A 19,773-nucleotide genomic window follows, 5' to 3' on the forward strand; every position below is an offset into this window, starting at 1 on the left:
TTTCGTCACAGTAAATCAAGCTCGTGAAGTACGAGTCCAGAAGAAGACCGGTTCGAAGACTCGTTGATAGTAACCCGCACACGTTTATGTGCAGAATCAGACGGGAAAGCAAGTATGCGTTGAAACGTTGAGTGACAGCAGTTGGCCGCATTTTTAAACAAGCCGACCTTTAAAGAGCTCCGGGGTTGCAGTCCGTGGACTGCCTGATGTGCCTTCCCGTCTACTTCCAAACACTGATCTCTCAGTATCTGTACTTCAGCAAACAGATGGAAACGTTGATCGTGAAATAAAGGCCATGGTTGACGTTGCGGTTACTGGGCCCCTGTAAGTAAATCCTTGCTGATCCCTATACGAAGCCTCTCCGGTATAACCGTACGACCTTGGCCATGGAGCTGGGAACGTTTCCACTTGCCGGGGCTACGCCATAAGATGAGAGCGCAACGTTGGCCCGAGCCCTTCCAAACCTGGCTTCGTCTTCGCTGCCTCAGATCGCCGCTGTGCACGTATTCTGGTATAGGGACAAGCAAGATTCGGACATCAGCGCCTGAAGCAGCAAAGCAAGACGTTCCCGTGCCGTTCCCAGACAGGTTACAGGATTGAATCGCACCTTGAAGAACCAACGGGAGCATAGCGATCGTTCCCTGAGTATAGTTTCCCTCGACTGATGAGCACGTTCCATGCCCGTTGTTGAGTTCATCTTTAGAACTTTAGCCAATGCTCTATACAAATGTGCAACACCCGACCAAGCGCTCGGCGGCGGTCCAAAGCTCAAGATCCGAGTAATCCCTCCTCCCAGTTCCAGTGGCTCAGTTTGGGTTGACTCACAACAGCTAGGATCGACCGTCAAGTTCTTGCCTCTCCAGCCAGTCTCCACGATGTCATGGTGATACCTGAACAGAACAACAGCATGATTCCAGACGGTGATCCAGGCTCCGACGAGCCTAACGGAGGTTACTGGCACGTAGTAAACCGTTGAAGTGAAGAAGCAATCAAAAGACCTCGAAAGAAGGCTCACATAAGAACTGTATACTAGTGCCCTGCCGCCAACGTCAAACCCGTACGCCCCGGAGTTCCTAGTGTTATAATTACACGTCCGCCACTCATCGTCCCGATTCCTACAATCTTCCCTCCCCGCTCCCAAACCATCCGTTGTCGCCCCAATGTCCAATGGGCTTCCGAGCCCTCCCAGGAATCAATCCCGACAGCCGCAGGAAAGCCCCCCTTTTACAGAGCAAGGTTGTAGCTGTACTCGTCCTCCATGTTCTGGCTAACCCAGAGCACGACGCTGCTCAGGCCGACCAGCGCGTTGGCCACAACGTTCTCGATGCCCATGCCGAGCGCCGGCATGCCGACGTCCTGCACGACGAACTTGAGCACGAAGACGGTGACGCCGCCCGCCATGCCGCCCGCGAGCGCCGCGAAGCCGAGGAACAGCACGACGCGCGCCTTCCACGCCACGCCGTTGCCGCTGTACGAGAAGCTGTCCGCGGACAGCCGCGCCTTCTCGACCGAGTTGATGATGAGCATGCCCAGCGACGAGAAGATGAGGGGCAGCCAGTCGACAAAGGTGATGTGCGTGTCGGAGCCGTTCTTAGCCGATTTGGACCAGACGGCCGAGTCGAGCATGACGTAGAATGCGATGGAGAACTGGGAGGGAGAGAAAAAGACGAGTGTTAGCTGGTTTTCCGAGTATGGTTCCTTGAGGAACCGGAGGATGGAGGAGGGGTTGGACAAGGCAGCGAGCAGCTACGTCAAACGTGCCCTGACAATGGACGGGACCCGAGGGGAACAGGAAAGGGAAGCTTACCAGAGCTCCGGCGCCGTAGACGCCAAAGTTGCGTGCCCAGACGCTGTTCAGCCATTCCGGCTTGCGGAACTTCCAGAGGCGGTCCTCCTCCATGGCTGCGTGTGTGGTGTCGGGCGGGTGGGTAGGTGGGCGAGGTAGGCAGCTATAGTCGGCGACCGTCGCGGACGGTTCGTTTGGGCACTTGGGGGTTGTTGCGTGCTCCTAGACAAGAGGCGAAGCTGCGGCTGCACGGCACGCAGACTGTGTTGTGTCGTGATTGGGATTACGGAGGATGTGGTTCGGCCGGCGTGGTCGTCGGCGGTCGTTGGTTGCTCGGTGTAAGGCTGGAGGTGACGAAGGTCCGGATGTTGGCCGCCTTGACGTTGATCCGGCACAGCTGAGGCGTCAGAGTCCCACCACCTGATCCCTGTTCCAGAGCTGTGTCATCTCACGTGACCTTGGGTCACGTGCTCAATCATCTCATTGCGCCTTGGGGCATATGGGCCATCAACGACACCCCGGATGAGGTAAACTACGTTGTCTAGGTTCCAATCATCAACAATTGATGGCTCTTTGCAAGCGTAGTAGCGAGAGTTGGGGCATTTGATTCGAATGTAATGGTTGGTGAAAAGCTCCGCTACTGACTCCTCATCACCAACTTCCGTCTCGACTTCATCCCTTGCCTCGACTTACCCAAGCCCGGACCCATAAACGAGATGATACACAAAGACACGGCGTGGATCCTCGGCCGTAGATCCGATCGGTGCGGACCGGGCTTTTGTGATGTTCTAGGCTCCTTCTCACCCCCGTTGGGCACCCCCGCAAATACGAATCGGTCACTGTGGCACGCAATACGAGGAAATGAGGGGAATGCCTGCCGCACCCCGAGCTCACGTACGCGGGCGGAAGGTCAATCTGTACTCACAACGACAAGGGGGCACTGAAGAATACGGTTTGGCCCAGGCCGTCACGGCCGACCTGTATTGAGGACTAATCCTACCTACGCCCATGCCTCGGAGCGCTTGAGATAAAAAAGTAGACAAAAGACCCTTAATAGTACACTAACAATTACTGGCACGCCTGCCATCACCAGCCCGCGAGATTGTCGTCTCATACATCTCCCCCAGGAGACCATGGTCTGCAAGCTCTGTCTGGACAACGGCCGAGCCGCCGCCCGAGATGTGCTGACTACACAGGTTGGTGCAAATGTACGTATCCACGCAGCTATGTCCATAGGCTGCAGAATATTCGGAATGGAGAAGAGGTCCACTCGATGTATTCCGGTTCCGGCTCTTTCCCTTTCCAGAGAGAGCCCAAAGAGAGAAAGAAAAAAAAGAGTAGAAAAGAGACTTTCAAAAAAAGCCCAGCCGCCGTGTTCCCTGATGCTCGATAAAAAAAAGTTTTCAATGTTGTATGACCCCCTGCGGACGTCCTCTCATGATGATTAGAGCCACGGACGCCTCAAACGCCGATGTTTTGCTGTAAGACGAGCCTTGTTGCGTAACAAGGCTCCGAGAATAGGGGAAACCGTATCGTCGTGCTGTCGTATCCAGTTTTGCACACCTTCTAAATCTCGATCTCCTTCATCGGCTCCTCCGACACCTCAGGCTGCTTGCCATTGGCCTTGCCGTTTGTCTTGCCGGCGGGGTTCTGGTTCTCCTTGCCCTCGCCCTCGGCGGTTTCGACGTGCGACAAGAGTGACACGCGCGAACCCTTGCCGTTGTCTTCGCTCGGCCGGGGGGTTTCGACTTCGACAAGCTTCGTCGGCTTGAGACCGTTGGTCTGCAGCTCCGGCAGGGGGGTTTCTTCGGCCACTCGTGCAAGGGGACTGGACTTTCCGTAGCCAGGGCGGATGGGGCTGGACACCGGAGAAGTGCCTCCTAGTCGCTGCATCGATCGTCCTCGCTGTTCACCGTTGGGCTCGGTTGCCGTCGGACTCGAGTATGGAGAATTGGCGCCAGATCCGGCCGGAGATCCAGCTCTGTTGGTGGGAACGACCGACTTGCGCTTCGCGACTCTACGGCCGTACTTCTGGTCCATGCGCCATCGCAGGATGCCGAAGTAGGGAGGCTCAACACGCGTCTCCTTAAATTCCCGCAACTTGAGCTCATTGGTCTCCTCGTCCACGAACCACTTGCCGCTGGAGAGGTCGTCTGCAACCATGGCAAGGAAGTGGGCCCAAGAACGAGCAATGACGTACTTGGTATCGTAGTCGCGGCCAAAGAGAACAATTTGTCCCCATCTTCCATTGGGGCCAGGAGCGAGATCCACAGCCAGGTTGTTTCCGCCCCAGTCGCGCACCAGGGGAATCCAAGCTGGGTGGGCGTACGAGCGCTGAATGGCGTTGGGAGGGACGCTCTCCTGGCGAGCGATGAGGTCCTGGCGCCACGAGCCGTTGTTCGCGGCAGCGGGCGAGGCCGGTGTCTTGGAAGAAGAGGCCTGGTTGCTGCTGCCGAGAGCCTTGGGCAGAGCGGCGGGCCTGGCGTAGGCCGCTTCTGAGAGGAATTCTTGGTTGACCTTGCGCCACTGATCCCATTCCTGAACAATCTCCTCGCAGTCGAGCAGCATGGAGCCAAAAATGATGCCGGTGGGCATTCCCAGTCGTTCTTGACCGTCGTGAATCATCAATGAATCTCTTACGTCGAGGGGGAGAGAGCAGTCCAGTTGATGCTCCAACTCGTTGAGATCGTTGTCGGTACAGCCCTCGCAGAGCTGGTCCCACAGCTCAGGATAGTGCTCCTCGGCCCATGAGTCGATCTTCTTCCACGAATGGGAGACGGGAGGGGGAGGAGGAGAGCCATCCTGAAAGGACTGCATGGGAACATCTCCTGGACTTTGCAGCTCGAAGCCGTCGTGCTGGCTCTCGCGTCGGGCAGATTGAGACCTGAGACCGGGAGAGTAGGGCGCTGAAGGGTTGGGGCTGGTCGGGGTGTAGGGCATGCCACCACCTTGGTAGCTGTTCTCGCGGGAGAACCTGTTGTAGTCCTCTGTGAAGGGGGAGGAAACATCGGCACGCGATTCGGAGGCAGTCGCGACGGAGGTTAGGATGCCACTCTGGCGATTCAGGGGAACGTGTCGACCGGTTCGGTGGGGGGAGTCAACGGTAGAGTCTAAGATACGTCAGTCTGATGATGGAAAAACCTCGTTTGCCAAGTTGTCCAAACGTACGTCGGTCGTAGCTGGTCAGATCGTGCCAGAGAGAGCGGAAAGCTGCACCGAAACTGTCATCGCAAAGTTAGTGTCTCGGCCCTCCTTTGCGTCCCAAGAAGAGGGGACTGAACAGCAACGAGGATTGGTTGTCAACGTACGAAGACGCCATGATTGGCGATGGGGCCCTTGGCCGATTTGACAAGACAATGATACTGCTCCGGGACTGAGGAAGAAAAAAAAAAGGACGCGATCGGCCGGTTGCGGTTGTGCGAAAAATAAGGAAAGGGCAGTGAAGGTCGGGGGGTTGAAGAAGACCGATTTCCCCCTTTGGTCGTTGGCGTTTAAGTTAGGGGTAACGGCGGATTCGTCAAAGACGGATGAGAAATGTCCTCGATGGGGGTCCCCTTGAGTTGGGTTGGGGGGAAGATGCTCGACCACGACGAACTGTCGACTTGCAATGGGGAAAATGGGTAGAGGACGACACACAGCGCGAGTATGAAGCCTGAGCAGTGAATCGGGAGTTGAGAGAGGGAGTATGATTCCGAAAGAGCGCGGTCAGGTCAGGGGCGGGCCGCGAGGGTTGGATTGTGTGTTTATGTCTGACGGAGCGTGTAATTTTTAGAGTTGGGGACGATGGCGTAGTGAACCCGTCGCGCTTCCACTGTGCCTAGTCGGGGGTGAGGAGGATTGGATAAGGGCGAGCGCAGCAGTAGCTCGCAGTGCAACGTAGCGGAAAGCAGTGCAGTACCTTGGTACCTCAGAGTTCACCAGGTATTTGCAGAGGAGCCAGCACGACAGGGCGAGGTGAGGTGGACGACGTTCTGGTCCAGTCCTTAGGTCTGGTGGGTAGCGGCGTGGGCTGTGGCACTCCAGGGGAAGGAAGGGGGCCCCGTCGAGAGCCAGAAAGAGGCGAGGAAGGACGGTGGGCGTGGAAGAGGGAGGGGGAGGTCGAGTAAAAGTGTGGGACTTTCAGAACGGTTTAGGAGAGAAGGGGGGCCCCCGGTCTCTCCTTTCTCATTAAAAATATCAACTGGTGCCTTCCTTGCCGTAGTGAGCAAAAAGACTAAAGACCAACCAAGACGAAAAGCAAGTGGTGTCGTGGGCGACCCTAGACAAGAGACAGCGAGAGACAAGACGGGACGCTGCTTCGGCGGGCTATTCCCGAGGAGAGGGTAAGGTGAGAGTGAGTGAGACTTTGGCGGCGCGAAAGCGAGCGAGTGTCGGTGAGGTCGGTGATGGAAGCGAGTGGGTTTTGGCGTGAGGAGGCCAGGCAACGACAGAGGGGAGATGAAGAAGAGAAGAGGAAAAACTGAAGCAGGGCAGCAGGACGGGAAGAAAAGTTGGCAGCAATGTCAAGATGGATGATGATGATGATAAGCTTGGTTGGATCTGCAGGAGCATTGCGACGGGCGAATGCGACCACATTGGAGTGCATACGATACGATACGATACGCAGCTGCACATCAATCACTCTAATTGCACTCACGTATAGCTGTAGTCGTCGGGGTACAGTACTGTACATGCTTGGCACTAGCAAAAGCTGGGTAGCCTTTGTTCAGTCACTGTAACGGCGGGATGATAATGGCAAAGCTAGGTAGGATTCAAACTTTGGGCTCCGGGGGGGGGAGGGGGGATGGGACGGCCGCCCAGCCTTTCACCATCAGCAATTGAGCGAATCTGGTAAATTGGCAAAAAAGGGACTCGGAGATTCGCGCATTGAGTGGGTGTCGGTCTTCCGTGATTCGATGCCAGCAGGCAGACGGTCGTGAGATCATTGCTCATGGCTCAGACTATTACGCGGCGTGAGGAAGGGGGCTTTCGGGAAGGGGGTGGGTTGGACGAGATGGGATTGGATCCCCCCCCAATTTACCGTCTTTTTTGAGGAGGCGAGTCGCTTTGGTAGCTGTCTTTGGTCTGGACGTATCTTGCCATAGGGGATACCGTGCCGAGATACTTGTGCCCAGGAACTGCCGGGGGCCACGGGCAAAAAGATTAGAGACAGGGATGGCGGGGCCTTGTGAACGTGCCAGGCGCGCAAAGGCCGCTAGAGAGAACGCGCCGAGGACAAGGCGGGCGAGTGGGAGTAGGAGTGGGCTTTAAAAGTCATGGTGAGGTGGTGTCGTCGCGGCTCAGGAACGGCGCTGGTTGTACTGTAGTTGCTGCCGAGACCCCTGACTAAAGGAATAAGTAGCGGGAACTGATAGAGAAATACTTGCAACTCTCCACTCCAACAAGTCTCAGCACAGGGTAACCACCTAAGACGCCACACGACAGCCCGTTTCTTTTCGTCCCGCTGCATCAACTGGAGCCCGAGGTGTTAATCAGGAGGAGAAGGAGGAGGGTCCTCATTGTATGCCGATGATCTCAGCCAAAACGGCTGCCTCCAGGGTCCCTCTCAGCTCTCCTGTTTTGGGAGTTGTCCAGCGGCCTGGCCGACAAGAATTTACCATTGCCAGGGTTGCACACAACGGCACATCCACACATGCACCCTTCGCCATCAAACAAAGAGCATAAACCGCAATTAGATGGGCGATTCGTTTCCCCTCTCGAGCGCATGCCATTCTCATTTCCAGCAGGCTTGGTCGGGTTTCCACCCCCTGGACCGCATCAATTGTCCTCATCTCCAACTCTGATTACCGTCGATGGGGGTACTTCATGTGCCGCCCCCAAGCTCCACGGAACATGGCTTGGCCTTTTCCATTTGATATGCTAGCCCCAAGCCCCGAGGGCCGCTGGACCGAAGGTCTCGGACATGAACCAGATGAAGAAACAGAGGGACACACACAAAGGACAAGGAAAGCGTCCGTCTTCTAGACGAGTTCCACGAACCGGTGAAAGAGGAGAAACATTCCCCGTCTACGTTCAACCGTTCCCTCCACCGCCTGCCGTCCGAAACAGCTCCTGGGCCAGCAGAACCCTGGATATGGTGGTCGCTCGCTTCTGTTTGCTCAATTGCCAACTTGCCTCACGGACCAACCGAAAAGATCTTGAAACATGCAGGGCTCGAGATGAGTGCCGAGTTCGACCACCCTCCCCTCACATCAGAACATTGCCGTCAATCTCTTCAAGTTAAGCCACCCTGGCCTTCTTTTCGTTTGCGACAGAAGTGTAATTTGGGGGTGAAGGGCGAGTGGGATGCTGGTGCGCCCGGCTTGGAGGTAATGCAAAGCCTGTGCGACAACGGCCGCTGGAGCTCGTGGATGCAGTTGCAGATGCAGCGCGATGCGCCGCTAGAGGTTGCTCTGCATTAGGAACGTCACCCCGACGTTGCGCACGGCGACGAGCAGCCAACGGCCGGACGCTGGCGGCGGCTGCGCGCTATCTCGACCGAATACTTTGCAAGCTCGATGAGGAGGGGGACGGAAGCCAGTGCTAAGGTAGCCAGAGATTGGTGGGGAGAGCGAAGAGGAGGCTACACTAGCGCAAAGGCAAGAGAGTCGGCGGCAGTTTCGTGTGGCATCCGTGCTTCGCCATTTGACTGGCCAACGTTTCTTGAATTTTCTTTTTATTTCTTTTTCTTCCCCCTGTGCAGCTTCCTCTACGCTGTTGCTGCTGTTTTGAATCGTTCGGTCCCGGGCATTTGCGATTTCGCGACATGGGTTTAGTTGCCACATTTCTTAACCGCTTAAGGCCTAGCGCGCGACGTCCCAACTGATAGTCTTGTTTGTGTCAGGACTTTTCAGCTGGCAATTGCCTGCTGAGGAAGCAACCTGGAAGCTGGCAGCGGATTCCGCCCGCGTGGGCGACCGAATAAATCCGCGACGGCAAACGGCCAAAACGGCTAAACCCATCCGACGGATCATGCTGAGGCGTCTATTCCTGTCCCTCGAACCCCCGTCTACGACAAGGAATATCGAACTTGGGCGGTTCTCTAGTTGAAATGTCATTCGCGTCATCCCAAGTCTACGTCGTCTTGATGGACGGCTGAGGCTTTGCACCTTCCATTTGCGCACACGTTCGAATGCCTCTCGCTGTCACACATTCGCGACGAACGGTCGTCAGTTGAACCCCTGTCGGATGGGCTTTCGTCCCGCCTTGACCTGGGGCTTTGTCAACTGCCAACAGAAGGCGGTCCCACTCTGTGTGATATCCAGGTAAGCTACGGGATGACCGATACCCAAGTCGGACATTCAACTGTACAAGTCATTATTCATTAGCTTAGGTTCTAATGCCAGTATCGGGAAGATCTCTGGCCCAGAATTCAGTTCTGTCGTTGCAGATCCTCCTCCTTGGTGGTTTTTTTCTTTTTTCTTTTCCTGTTGCGATCGACATAATGCCGCTCATCCTTGCAGTCTGATGCCCTCATCGCTGCACTTAAATCGCCACAGGTCCCAGAGAAGCACATTGACGAATCGAGAAGCTTTTGGAGCTTCTCATATTGAGACAGATTCTACCCCGTGATCGCTTTATGGCATGGGATCTTAGGCGTCTGGCTAGCATCATCTAGAGAGTTCGATTGCTGGGGCGACTATCGCTGGTCCCCTAAGCCTCTCACCAGCTTCACAGCAGCACCATGACTCCGTCTTGAAACGGAAAGCAGCGTCTACACCCTGGACTTGCCATCTCGAAAACTCGAGAACGGCCAACGACGTGCGGTGCAATTTGGGTGTGGCTTAAGCTTCAATTCGCCCCACATGGTGCCACTGCTCATTTGCTGTTCCCATCACCATTGGTTTTCGGCTGGAAACCCCGATATCGTTCTCGAGCTCAAGGACTAACCCGCCTACCCGCCTGTCCGCCTGGCAGCTTTTCTTGGAGTCCTTGGCTATCCACCAGCTGCCGCTATAAGCTTTGTCTCCCATGGGCCGATCGGCTGGTTGCATCCATACGCGCTGTCGATACTGTGTGTGCGCCATCACTGGGCGCGGCCCATGTGAGCCCTCTGGATGTTACATTCACGCAACAAACGTATTTGACAAATCATGGGCGGATGTGACGCGGATACGCGGGGGTTAAAAGAAGCACTGTCTACCTCGCTGTCGAAACACGAAATGGAAGTCTATACATCTAGCTTACGTGTTGCTGCCGGTCGTTGAGTCGCGGGTTGTAGACGGAGCCGCACGCCGCAGCTCGGGCCTAGACAGGGCCGCCGAGTACCGGTCGGTGTCGCAACCCTATCGAACCCCGTTAATCTGCTGCTGTAGAATGTCTCTCGACGATGCAGGGAAAACGGAAGCAGCCGCTTTCGCACCGTCGAAACTGGCCGAGCGCGTCATGCAAGAACGTCCAGCGTCATGGCACGACCGAGCGGGCATCGAAGTATGTAGCTCGATTTTGGCGGGTTAAAACTAGACAGCCCTACAAAGATACCAATTTCGGACGAATAGGCGAGACTTCAACGTTGCGCAACATCACGTGGGGTAGTTGAGACGATGTTCTGCTTGGAAAGAGTGTTCGCAAGCTGTGACGGGTTCGGGATGATGTGACCCTTGTGGGGATTCCCGAGGTCTGTTCGCCGCCCGTTCGCTCGGCCATCCCGACATATCTGCTTGACCCCGGAACAGGCGTTGTCACGAACAGCCTCGTCTAGGTTGCACTGAAGCGGCGTGGGTTTGCTAGAAGAAGACAAACCCAATGCGATACATTTGGCTATGTCGCGCCTCTGTTAGAGACGGTGTTAAGAAAGCCAAATTAATCTTCGGCTTAGACACAGCATCGGCATTTCTGTCATTCCAGGCGCTTAGACTGAAGCAAGAGTAGCTTCACAAGAGCTTTAGCAGGGGACTATTCTTCACTGCCCTATAGCTCTGCCCCAGACTCAACACTCAATATAATGTTTTCGTACTTGGGCAAGTACGAAAGTATCGAGCAAACGACGCTCAAATGCAATACTGGCGAAAAAACCCGAACCGAAGGCGGTGTGTTGGACTCGCGCCTCCAAGCCACCATCGAGCCATGGAAAGCCAAACTTCACCAGGCGACAAGTCTTGGAAGCCAGCAGAGAGCGAACTATCGGCGTGCTCTCATGCACTGCTGATCCTTCATCTCCACCTTGTCACAGTGTACATGTACATATGTAATAGACACCAACCTTTTGCCAGTAACAGCCGCAGACGATTGGCGCAGCCTGACATGTCCGACATCTCGTTTCCCGTTATGCATGCCGTCAAACATGGTATTCTCTCCCGCTGACAGGCACGGCGCGTCATTACGACGCGGCCGCTCGTGGCTGATCGGAGACCGTTCTCGCCCACCTCGTGGAACCCAGCCTGGTGCTTGCTAAGAATAAATCGGCAGCCGAATCACACAAAAAACACAAAAGACTTCCAGCAACCGAGCGTTGGTCTTCCCTCGTAGGCATGTGTGACGGTCTCTTGTGCGGATGCGAACAGCATTCTCTGATGGCCATTCTTCCAAGGACGAACCAGCCTCCCCCCATGGCCGGACGGGAACTTGGTGACACCGTCGAACGGGTGCGCCTGTCCTCCCCCGCGTCGGGGGGACATGCGTGGAGGGAGCGACATGATAAGCTGCCAGAGCTGTTCGGCCCGCCACGGCCGCAGTCGCCTCCTGCACGGCCTCTCGGGTCATGTTACCCAGGTTACCAGCCAACGTCCACTTACATCACCTATCAGAGAGCTTCCGCTGACCCCCATTCTAAGCTTGAGTGGCTGACGGGGAACCATTCACACAAAGTGGCAACAAACGCGAGGGCGACAATGACTGCCCTCAGAAAGCCAATTGCGGCATGTTTCAAAACGCCTGCAGGAGCTTCACACCCTTATCGGCCGATGTGCGGCCCGGCATGTGCAGCTTGACGCGGCGCACTCGTGGCTTCGCTGCTCGAGTATCCATGAGCTCAAGAATCATGACGGAAGTGTATGTGAACCATAACTAATGTGGGTATCTCTATTGCAGTGAATCCAATGCTGAACTAGACAACTTTTTCGGCTCATGGACTCGTCATTCTACCTCACTCCACGCATGTGCGTGCGTGTTGTTCAAGCACCCGACGATGTGTCGGTGTCGAGCTTGTGAGCCTCCAACATCAATGCCTTGTATCTGCCCTGCAGGACTTCTTTCGGCAGAAGATGCAGAATCTCGTTCCGTAGCCGCTTCTTGTCGAACGGCAGCTTCTCTAGCTTGATAGCTTCCAGGATGTAACTCACCACCGTGTTCGTCTGCAGCGGCGGGTCCCGCAGGATCTTGGCGATGGCGTCGGGCGTAAGATCCGCGTTGTTCATCCAGATGTAGTACGACCGCACAGCGGACGGCGTGGCGCGGAGGGTCTTGATGGTGGCGCGGTAGCTGGCCAACTGTTCGTCAGCAGCAACTACTCTTGGGTCCTTCTGGCGTTGCTTGGGATAGACAGCCGGTGCGGCCCTGATGCTTTCGGCAATCGATTGCCCTCCACCTTCGGGCTCGATTTCGAGACTCTCCTTGATGGCTTCGACATGCTTGGTTGACAGAGCTGCAGTTGTGCCGCGGTCATCGGAATCAACAGCCTCAGCACTATCATCTGCTGCCGCTATAAACTGTCCATCCGCAAGCCGGATCGGTAGGTTGAGCTCGGCATCGTACGGCCGTGGTGGAGTGGGGTCGAGGCTCTCACGTTTCTCCTCGAGGACGTGGTACAACTGGAAGCCGGCATATGCATCCGAGGCAGAGTCTAGATGGAGTTAGCAAGAGACAGACTTCGAACAACCTCTACAGTAACACTCACACATGAGCTGGCTCATGTTCAAGGGCTGCGACCAGTCACTCGACCGGACGTCGGTCCCCTTGAACATGGGTAGGCCAAGGTGTTCCTGGACCAGTGAGGCCAGAGTCACCAGCCTCTTGTTGATTAGGTCCACCCGTCCATTCGCAGAGTATTTGACGAGTTTGTACAAATGACTAAGCTCGAAGATGCCTTTTGTGTCGACACCCAGGTGGGTCCGCATCCGCGTGCAATCTCCTTTAATAGCCACACCGACCTTTCTCACGTTGGCGTTTTCCATGATTTTCCGAAAGGTCGGCGCGACAAAGTCATCGTTGGGAAACAGAGCGACGTGGAAGAGGGCAATTCGGCTCTCATTGGCGATCTGGATCAGAGAGACGTTCTTCTTTGGGCCTGAATCCTTCCTGGCCTCTGGGAACCATTCGAGATCAAGCCCGAGCACCTTGTCGTCCACGAAGTACTGACACACCCTTTCCATTGTGTGCTTGCTCTTGCAGTAGTGGACTTTGACCTTTTTCTCACCCCCATCCTCAAAGGGGTCTCGGTAGAGTGTGTATGACCAGAACGACTTCGCAGTATCCTTCTCCGCGCTCTGGGCTTCGCGGAAATCCTTGACGGAGACTTTGAAGTCCAAGCTCGTGAGCGGAGGCTCTGCCGGCTCGGTGTTCTCCTTGGCGACGACTACACCTTCATCCTCCTTCGCGACACCATTCACGTCTGGTATTGGTGGGTGGTTGATGGGTATTGTGTCCAATACGGGTTGGTACTCCGGGGCCGTAGAGAAAGGTACGTCGTCGTCTGAGTCCCCAGACTCGTGATCCGGTTTCGCTGCTGCATTGGTCTGGCCGGCGGCCGGCGGTGTTGTATGTAGGAAACGTAGCATGTCAAATCGCGGGTGCGACGTCTCATCTTGCCTCGCCGGGGCGAACGTGATGCCATGGCCGGGATTCCAAAGTTTGCCGTAGGAGGAGGGATACATGGTCGATTTGCAGCGTCTATAATTCATGAGCCGCGTTAGTTAAACGCGAAGAAGAAATTGGGCAGGGGAGCAACGCACATTTGAACAAGCGGCTGCGGTAATAAACGGAATTGATATAGAGTAGAGCTGCTAAATCTAGAAACTTTCATCACCGCCGCTCGCGAGTACCGAAAAGACAGTAAGGCGCCATGTTTGCCACCGGGCATTGGCGCGACGAGTGAAGAACGGGGATTCTTCAGGCAGACGCGTCGTGTAAATGATGGAGGGGTTCAATTAAAGTAAACCTGTGAGTGATTCGTGACGCGAAGGGGGAAGCTCGAGCGGTAACATTGCTTAGTCATCTAAAGGTGGTCGCGCAGTCACCTGACGTCGCTCCTACGTTCACCCCTCTGGTTCAGGCGCACGGCGTCCATCATCCTAAGCTTCGAGAACGAATTGGCCGCCGACAAGAATCTCTGTGTTGAGACCATTATCGACGCTTTTGACGAATTTAATCCCTGCGAAATCTCAAGAGGGAACCCTTAGAGTGAAACCGTCACAAACCTGTTCCAAAAGACAAAATCTGAACGAAAAAATGGCGTCACAACTCCTCCCTCTGGGTGAGTAGGCAAGCCCATATGTCCACTGTGCAGAAGCTAACCAGCTCAGAACTCATCGACAAGTGCGTTGGATCGAGAATTTGGGTTGTCATGAAGGGCGACAAGGGTATGGTGACCTCATCCAGGCTCATGCGGATCTGGTAACTAACCTAGTGGGACGGACAGAGTTCAGCGGCACGCTCCTCGGGTTCGATGACTACGTCAGTGAGTAAATTCCACATTCTAGCCCATCGTCTAATGGAAAGGTGATTGACGGGCTCGAAGACATGGTACTGGAGGATGTTACAGAATTGTAGGTGGTCCCTCTACGTGAGATGGAGATACCCCTGCTAACCCCAGGCCAGCGACTACTCAGGAAACCACACGAAGCTGCCTAAGATCCTTCTGAACGGCAACAACATCTGCATGGTATGGTTCCCGTATCTCTTGTTTCTTGGCTTTACGGCACTGACAGAGACCAGCTTATTCCTGGAGGAGAGGGACCGGTGAACGCATAAGGCACATCTGGGCAAGGAACGGCATTGGGGCAGGACAAATCTTCGGCTAGTAGGAACGCCACAGGCATCATGTGTGAATCCTACGAAGAACAGGGTCTGTAGAGCAGGAAAATTCCGAGCGGAATGCGGCACGAGAGCCGGCTCCGGGTGGCCCCAGCAGTCAGAGCATATGTCATGAAGCAAAACCACGAGGGACTGGGCATAACCCATCACAAATGCCATGAAGGAGGCCCCGGGGCACCGTGTAGTCAACACCGTAATGATCAGCCTCTTCTCATTTGAGAGCTATCTTCCGTGGTCCCAGGGACCGGGAGAAAAATCACGAACGCGAAAACCAGTTGTGACGATTTTGCTCATGCCAACTTTTGGTATCAGACCGTTATTCCTTAATGACCATGTCCGCCCCAAACGCCGAAAAAGAAAGGTCCAACGAGTCGTAAACTCATCCATGTTTCGAAACCATGCCTCGATTTACTGGCCCTGCTGGTTGGAGCGGCCCGCTTCGACCATGCGGCGAAGCTCGAACTCACGAGTGAACTCGCGACTCAGGTGGGACAGGTCCTGCATCAGCTTCTTGATGACTTGGACAAGGGCCTCCTTGGCGGTGATCGAACCATCAGTCTGGACACGGATGAACATCTCCGGGACGTTAGGATGACTGACTGTAGGAAATAGTCAGTATGTGTGATCCCGAAGGAGATTGTGCGACGTACTCTTGTAGCCCGCCATGAGGACATTCTTGTGCATCTTCAGGTGCTCGGACAGGAGGTTGCCAAGGGTGTGGTCCTCCTTCTTAATGACGAAATCGGAAGTGTTGGACATGCCTATGTGCTGGTCAGTCCATCCGAGGACATTTATCACGGCAACAGCGTAAGACACGTACCAGAGAAGACCTTCTCCTCAATCTTCTTCTCGCCATCAGCGAGCAAGAAGAGCTCGAAGCTGGGCATGTGTTAGCTTCAGTGTCTTTCGATTTTCCCCCCTTCCAGACTAGACAGTTTCGCACGGGATAAGTGTGGCCTCTGGATGACGAGACATAGCGCTTTGGTGTTTATGGAAGGCAGTAGGTTTGGGTTGGTATGGTGATTGCAGAATTTGTAGGAGGGCACAGATCTGATGAGAAAATTTCAAGAGAGGACCAGACAGAGAAAAAGAAAGACAAGAAGCAGGCAAGTACCCGGTCTGGAAGGCTCGAGGGCGCAAGATCACGAAGCCATCGAGAGCCAGCGGCTAGCTCCACGAGCAGCCCGATGTGTGCCTCACAAGGTCAAGCCGCAGCGGCTTAGCAGTCCTCATGTCTTGGCCTGCCGGGCTACGTATGCTCCCAGTATTTCACAGTTTTCATGATATTCTCATAGACTTACCGGTCGGGGGCGTTCATCTTGGCGAGAAAGAATGTGGAACGGCGAGGTCAAGCGAGTGATGTTGGAGGATGGAGGTGAAGAAGATGCGCGGTCTGAAACTATTGCAGTGCCAAAGACCAAGGTGATCCCTAGAGATTTGTAAGCATATGTTTGCATCTTAATTATTTCGGGAGCTCACCGTCTTGTTGTTGTGACTTTTTGTAAAGCGGCGTCAAAGGATGAGAGATGGTTGATGAGTGAAGTAGGCGGCGGGTTGAGAGTGCTCGAGGTCAATGAGAGTGGATGGACGGTGGAAGTCGTGGTGGGTCCACCAGGTGAAGATGGGTGAGCTGCGCCACACATTACATATGTGGCGGTGCACTCAAATGCACCATGCCAACCAGCTACAGAGAGATACCAAGTCCATTAATCACCAGCCTTTGGTTATTCACAAATCATCTCTGCTCAGCACGCTCTTATGAAAGGGTAGCATGTTATTGCTAAGTCAGAATCTTTGCTACGTATACACATACAGAACTATAAACGTGGCGATGAGCCGTCTGTTCTTCAGTCTATTTACAAGCCCATGCTCATTGATGACCGACTGATGCTGTCGAAACCCCTTGAAAGACTGGAAAGAAAGAAAAAAACCCGCTGGAATCCATGCAATGACTACCCAACGCTTTTCAGACAGCACTTGAAATCATGAGAAAATTGGTGTGCGCTTATGCCACAACCTCCTAACCAGGTTAGTGCCCCTGCGGTCGCAGTATGCTGGAGGGGCGGGCTCGCTGGAACCGCCAGCCCAGCTGTAGACGGTCAAAGTGGTTGTGTATGCCATGGCAACGAAACCAAAGACGCAGAGTACAAGATCGGAAATCTTCCAAAGTTTGTTCTTTGCGACCGCCTTGTAGTGGAGCAGGGGCTGTTTGCTGGTTAGCGACGTCATCTACTATTGAGATATCGTCTAAAGGTGAACTTACAGGATAGATGTAGACGAGTGGGATGCATGCAAAGTTGCCAACGAGGGCAACAAACTTGTCCAGATCATCTGCGCCACCCCACGCAATGACTGCGCAGAGAATAACGAAGAAGAAACGGTACAGGTTCTTCTGCCACTTGATGTAAGGGTTGTACTTTCCGCTCTTTGTAAACAGAGCATTCTCGGTAATCTTAATGGCGGGGAAGAGCTGCAGCGGGATCGACAACATGATGGCAATGGAGTAGAGGAACTGGACGCTGTTGACCATCTTGTTGTCCTGAGGCATGTTGAGTAACACAACAGTCTCCGTCTTGGATCCGTATGCGGCGTAAGAGATCGCACCCATACCGATGAAGATAACCGAGATGATGATCATGACCGCCAGCATGACCCGAGGGAACTTCTTGGGATCCTTCATCGACTCCTGGATAGGAATGATGAGACCAATTCCTTCAAAGGTGAAGATGGCAGTGCCTATGAATAAGGTCCAGTCGTTGCGGTTAAACATGATGATGTCGGCCAAGCCATTGGTGCTCAGGGTCAGGATGTCGTAGTACAGCAAATAAGCCAGTCCGAGTAGAATGAAGGCGTCCGCAATCAGAGCAGTGAAACTCAGCTTCTCAATGTCTCGCAGAAGAGAGAAGGGCAGGAAGACAAGGACCTGCAAGAGGATCAACCACTTGACGGGGACGTTCGTTTTGCAGTCAGATACCGCCAAGATGACGGCCTGCAGATTTTCTGACGTAAAAACCATGTACGCAGCGACAAATCCGATCTGACTTATGACGATAGACGTGAGAATGGTGCCCCTCATCCATTTGCCGTAGAGGATGCCACCAAGGTCACCAAAAGACCCCTCAACCTTGAGACGGGTCGTGACCAAAAGCACGAAGCAGTAGTAGCTCAGTGCAGCCACGCCCAGCAAGACAGCGTTACTGAAGGTCATACCACCATTCAGATAAGCCCGAGGCAGGAAAAGAACTCCAGTACCAACAAAGGACTTGAGCAACAGGAGAGCAGCGCTCATCGGGCTGTTCTTCCCACTTCCACCACGTTGTCTCCGTCTCCTTCGGTGGCGCGACGGCGTCAGCAGCGCACTGTCTTCCATGGGCTCTCGATCGTCTTCGCTATCCTCGTCGCTGTCGTAGTAATCCTCTCCTCCCGAGGAGAAGTATTCGCCAGGCCTGAGCGCCTCGTCGTCCTCCTCCAACTCTTCACCTGCGAAGTGGCCGTATATTGTGAGAAACTCGAGGAAACTGGACGTGAGCAGCCTGGGTTGAGAGCCATCGCTGGCTTCGCCGCGCTCGCCGCCATCTCTCACCGTAGAGGGGCTCCTAGCCGCGCGACGCAAGTAATTACGACGGAAGCCTCCGGGAACCTTGATTGCGTTGATGTCGAGAATGTCAGTCTCGGGATCGGGGCGGGAAATGCTGAAGCTCTTGCTTCGCTGCATCTTGCTTCGAGCTTCAGCCTCTTCGGTCCACTTGTAAATGCCTCGGGTCACGTCTCCGCCTTGTAGCCGCAAACTCGAGAATTCGTCCTCGTTCAAGCCAGTCTCGGTATCGGTGTCCGCTGCCTGCTTGCCTTTGACTCCATCGCGCATGCTAGATTCCTCGGAATTGGCATCCGTAGGCTGGACCAGATGCCTCTTGACTACTTCTGGGTCTTCGTAGGCACCGGCGCTGGCGTTACGCGAGCGGGAGTCGAAGGAGCCGTAGTTGGTCATGGGAGTGCTCGAGAGCTGAGCGCCAGCCGCAGCAGGAGATAGAGGTCTTGCCGGAGGAGGGGTTGCAGAGCGCACCGGAGGCGTGCCGTGTCTCGGGGGCGAGGCTCCTAGAGAGTTGGACAGCGCTGCAGCCAGAGCCGAGACACCGGGGCCTTGAACACTTGAAGGAGCAGCACCAGCCAGTGGTGCAAGGCTGGCCGTTTCGCTGTTGTCGCCTAGCCTGCTCGATCCCGGGCCGACGAAGCGACCTGTCTGCGGAGTGCCATATTGCTGAGATGGAACCGGCGATGCCAGTCGAGCGGTGGCGTCTGCTCGGGGAAGAGAGCCAAATTGCCGAGAGGGCGAGTCGGCTCTAGGGATGCTGAGAGGGTCTCTCGAAGGAGATGCCATGATACTGTTTGGTGAAGCTGTTCGAGGACTATCGGGTTTCGGTCTGGGGAATATCGAGGAGCATCCAAGCACACCGTCGCAGGCTCCGATCTGGATCAACAACAGACAACAAAAGTTAGCGACGTGTCATGGGAGACAGCAGATGAGACGGCACCGACAGAGGAACGGGAGCTTGAAGATGGGGAGAGGTGGCGACAGTTGAAGTACGGAGGGTAGTTACCTGAGATCAGTTGTAAGACAGCTGACGAGATCAATTGCAGCGCACGGCTTGGTGGATGTGCGGTCGAAGCTGTTGTTACTGGGAACCCGTGATAAGGACGCCGCTTCCTATGCGGGTCGGGTGACCTAATCTGGCAGGTATGGAGGGTCTGTGGCTCACACTGATAGCGTTGGGTAGGTACACTACATTAATCCCGGGTGCCTATCTGCCCTGACGGTGGATAGGGTGGTGGTGCTACGAAGAGGCTCTGTGGCTCTTGGAGGCGTGCCCAAGGTGCTATGTCTCGTTGCCGAAACCCGCCGGGCCATCGCAGGAGCTCTCGGGCTGTCCAACCTTCCGCCAGGACACCACTCTGGTCTTATGCCTGTGCTATGCGCACCATGCCGCCCTCTGCACCCAAGGTGAGCGAGGTGAGATGATCAGGGTGACCGAACACTCGCA

The 19,773-nt window shown here is 54.9% G+C and overlaps 6 protein-coding genes across 6 annotated transcripts; 1 reads left to right on the forward strand and 5 right to left on the reverse strand.

The window, feature by feature from the left end:
- Window positions 1-1,224: 1,224 nt before the first annotated feature.
- Window positions 1,225-1,900, reverse strand: ColSpa_00892 (vacuolar protein sorting-associated protein 8; the record flags this gene model as incomplete). Its single annotated transcript, XM_049267104.1, has 2 exons — window positions 1,225-1,647; window positions 1,808-1,900. The coding sequence occupies 2 exons, from the start codon at window positions 1,898-1,900 to the stop codon at window positions 1,225-1,227; spliced, it is 516 nt and encodes a 171-aa protein (XP_049123061.1).
- Window positions 1,901-3,352: 1,452 nt separating this feature from the next.
- ColSpa_00893 (glucan synthesis regulatory protein) lies at window positions 3,353-5,105 on the reverse strand (the record flags this gene model as incomplete). Its single annotated transcript, XM_049267105.1, has 3 exons — window positions 3,353-4,773; window positions 4,955-5,007; window positions 5,095-5,105. 3 exons carry the CDS (start codon window positions 5,103-5,105, stop codon window positions 3,353-3,355), a joined length of 1,485 nt encoding a protein of 494 aa, XP_049123062.1.
- A 6,772-nt stretch (window positions 5,106-11,877) lies between these two features.
- ColSpa_00894 (white collar 1 protein) lies at window positions 11,878-13,575 on the reverse strand (the record flags this gene model as incomplete). Its single annotated transcript, XM_049267106.1, has 2 exons — window positions 11,878-12,545; window positions 12,600-13,575. 2 exons carry the CDS (start codon window positions 13,573-13,575, stop codon window positions 11,878-11,880), a joined length of 1,644 nt encoding a protein of 547 aa, XP_049123063.1.
- Window positions 13,576-14,149: 574 nt separating this feature from the next.
- Window positions 14,150-14,663, forward strand: ColSpa_00895 (putative ubiquitin carboxyl-terminal hydrolase 3; the record flags this gene model as incomplete). The annotated part of the gene is made up of 4 exons (XM_049267107.1): window positions 14,150-14,174; window positions 14,224-14,280; window positions 14,328-14,374; window positions 14,514-14,663. The coding sequence occupies 4 exons, from the start codon at window positions 14,150-14,152 to the stop codon at window positions 14,661-14,663; spliced, it is 279 nt and encodes a 92-aa protein (XP_049123064.1).
- Window positions 14,664-15,142: 479 nt separating this feature from the next.
- Window positions 15,143-15,621, reverse strand: ColSpa_00896 (DNA-directed RNA polymerase II subunit RPB11; the record flags this gene model as incomplete). Its single annotated transcript, XM_049267108.1, has 3 exons — window positions 15,143-15,333; window positions 15,385-15,495; window positions 15,555-15,621. The coding sequence occupies 3 exons, from the start codon at window positions 15,619-15,621 to the stop codon at window positions 15,143-15,145; spliced, it is 369 nt and encodes a 122-aa protein (XP_049123065.1).
- Window positions 15,622-16,717: 1,096 nt separating this feature from the next.
- On the reverse strand, window positions 16,718-19,112 carry ColSpa_00897 (vacuolar amino acid transporter 3; the record flags this gene model as incomplete). Its single annotated transcript, XM_049267109.1, has 2 exons — window positions 16,718-16,939; window positions 16,998-19,112. The coding sequence occupies 2 exons, from the start codon at window positions 19,110-19,112 to the stop codon at window positions 16,718-16,720; spliced, it is 2,337 nt and encodes a 778-aa protein (XP_049123066.1).
- Between the last annotated feature and the right edge of the window lie 661 nt (window positions 19,113-19,773).

This window comes from Colletotrichum spaethianum (genome assembly GCF_022836535.1).
Source record: "Colletotrichum spaethianum MAFF 239500 DNA, contig02, whole genome shotgun sequence".
Classification (NCBI taxonomy): Eukaryota; Fungi; Ascomycota; class Sordariomycetes; order Glomerellales; family Glomerellaceae; genus Colletotrichum; species Colletotrichum spaethianum.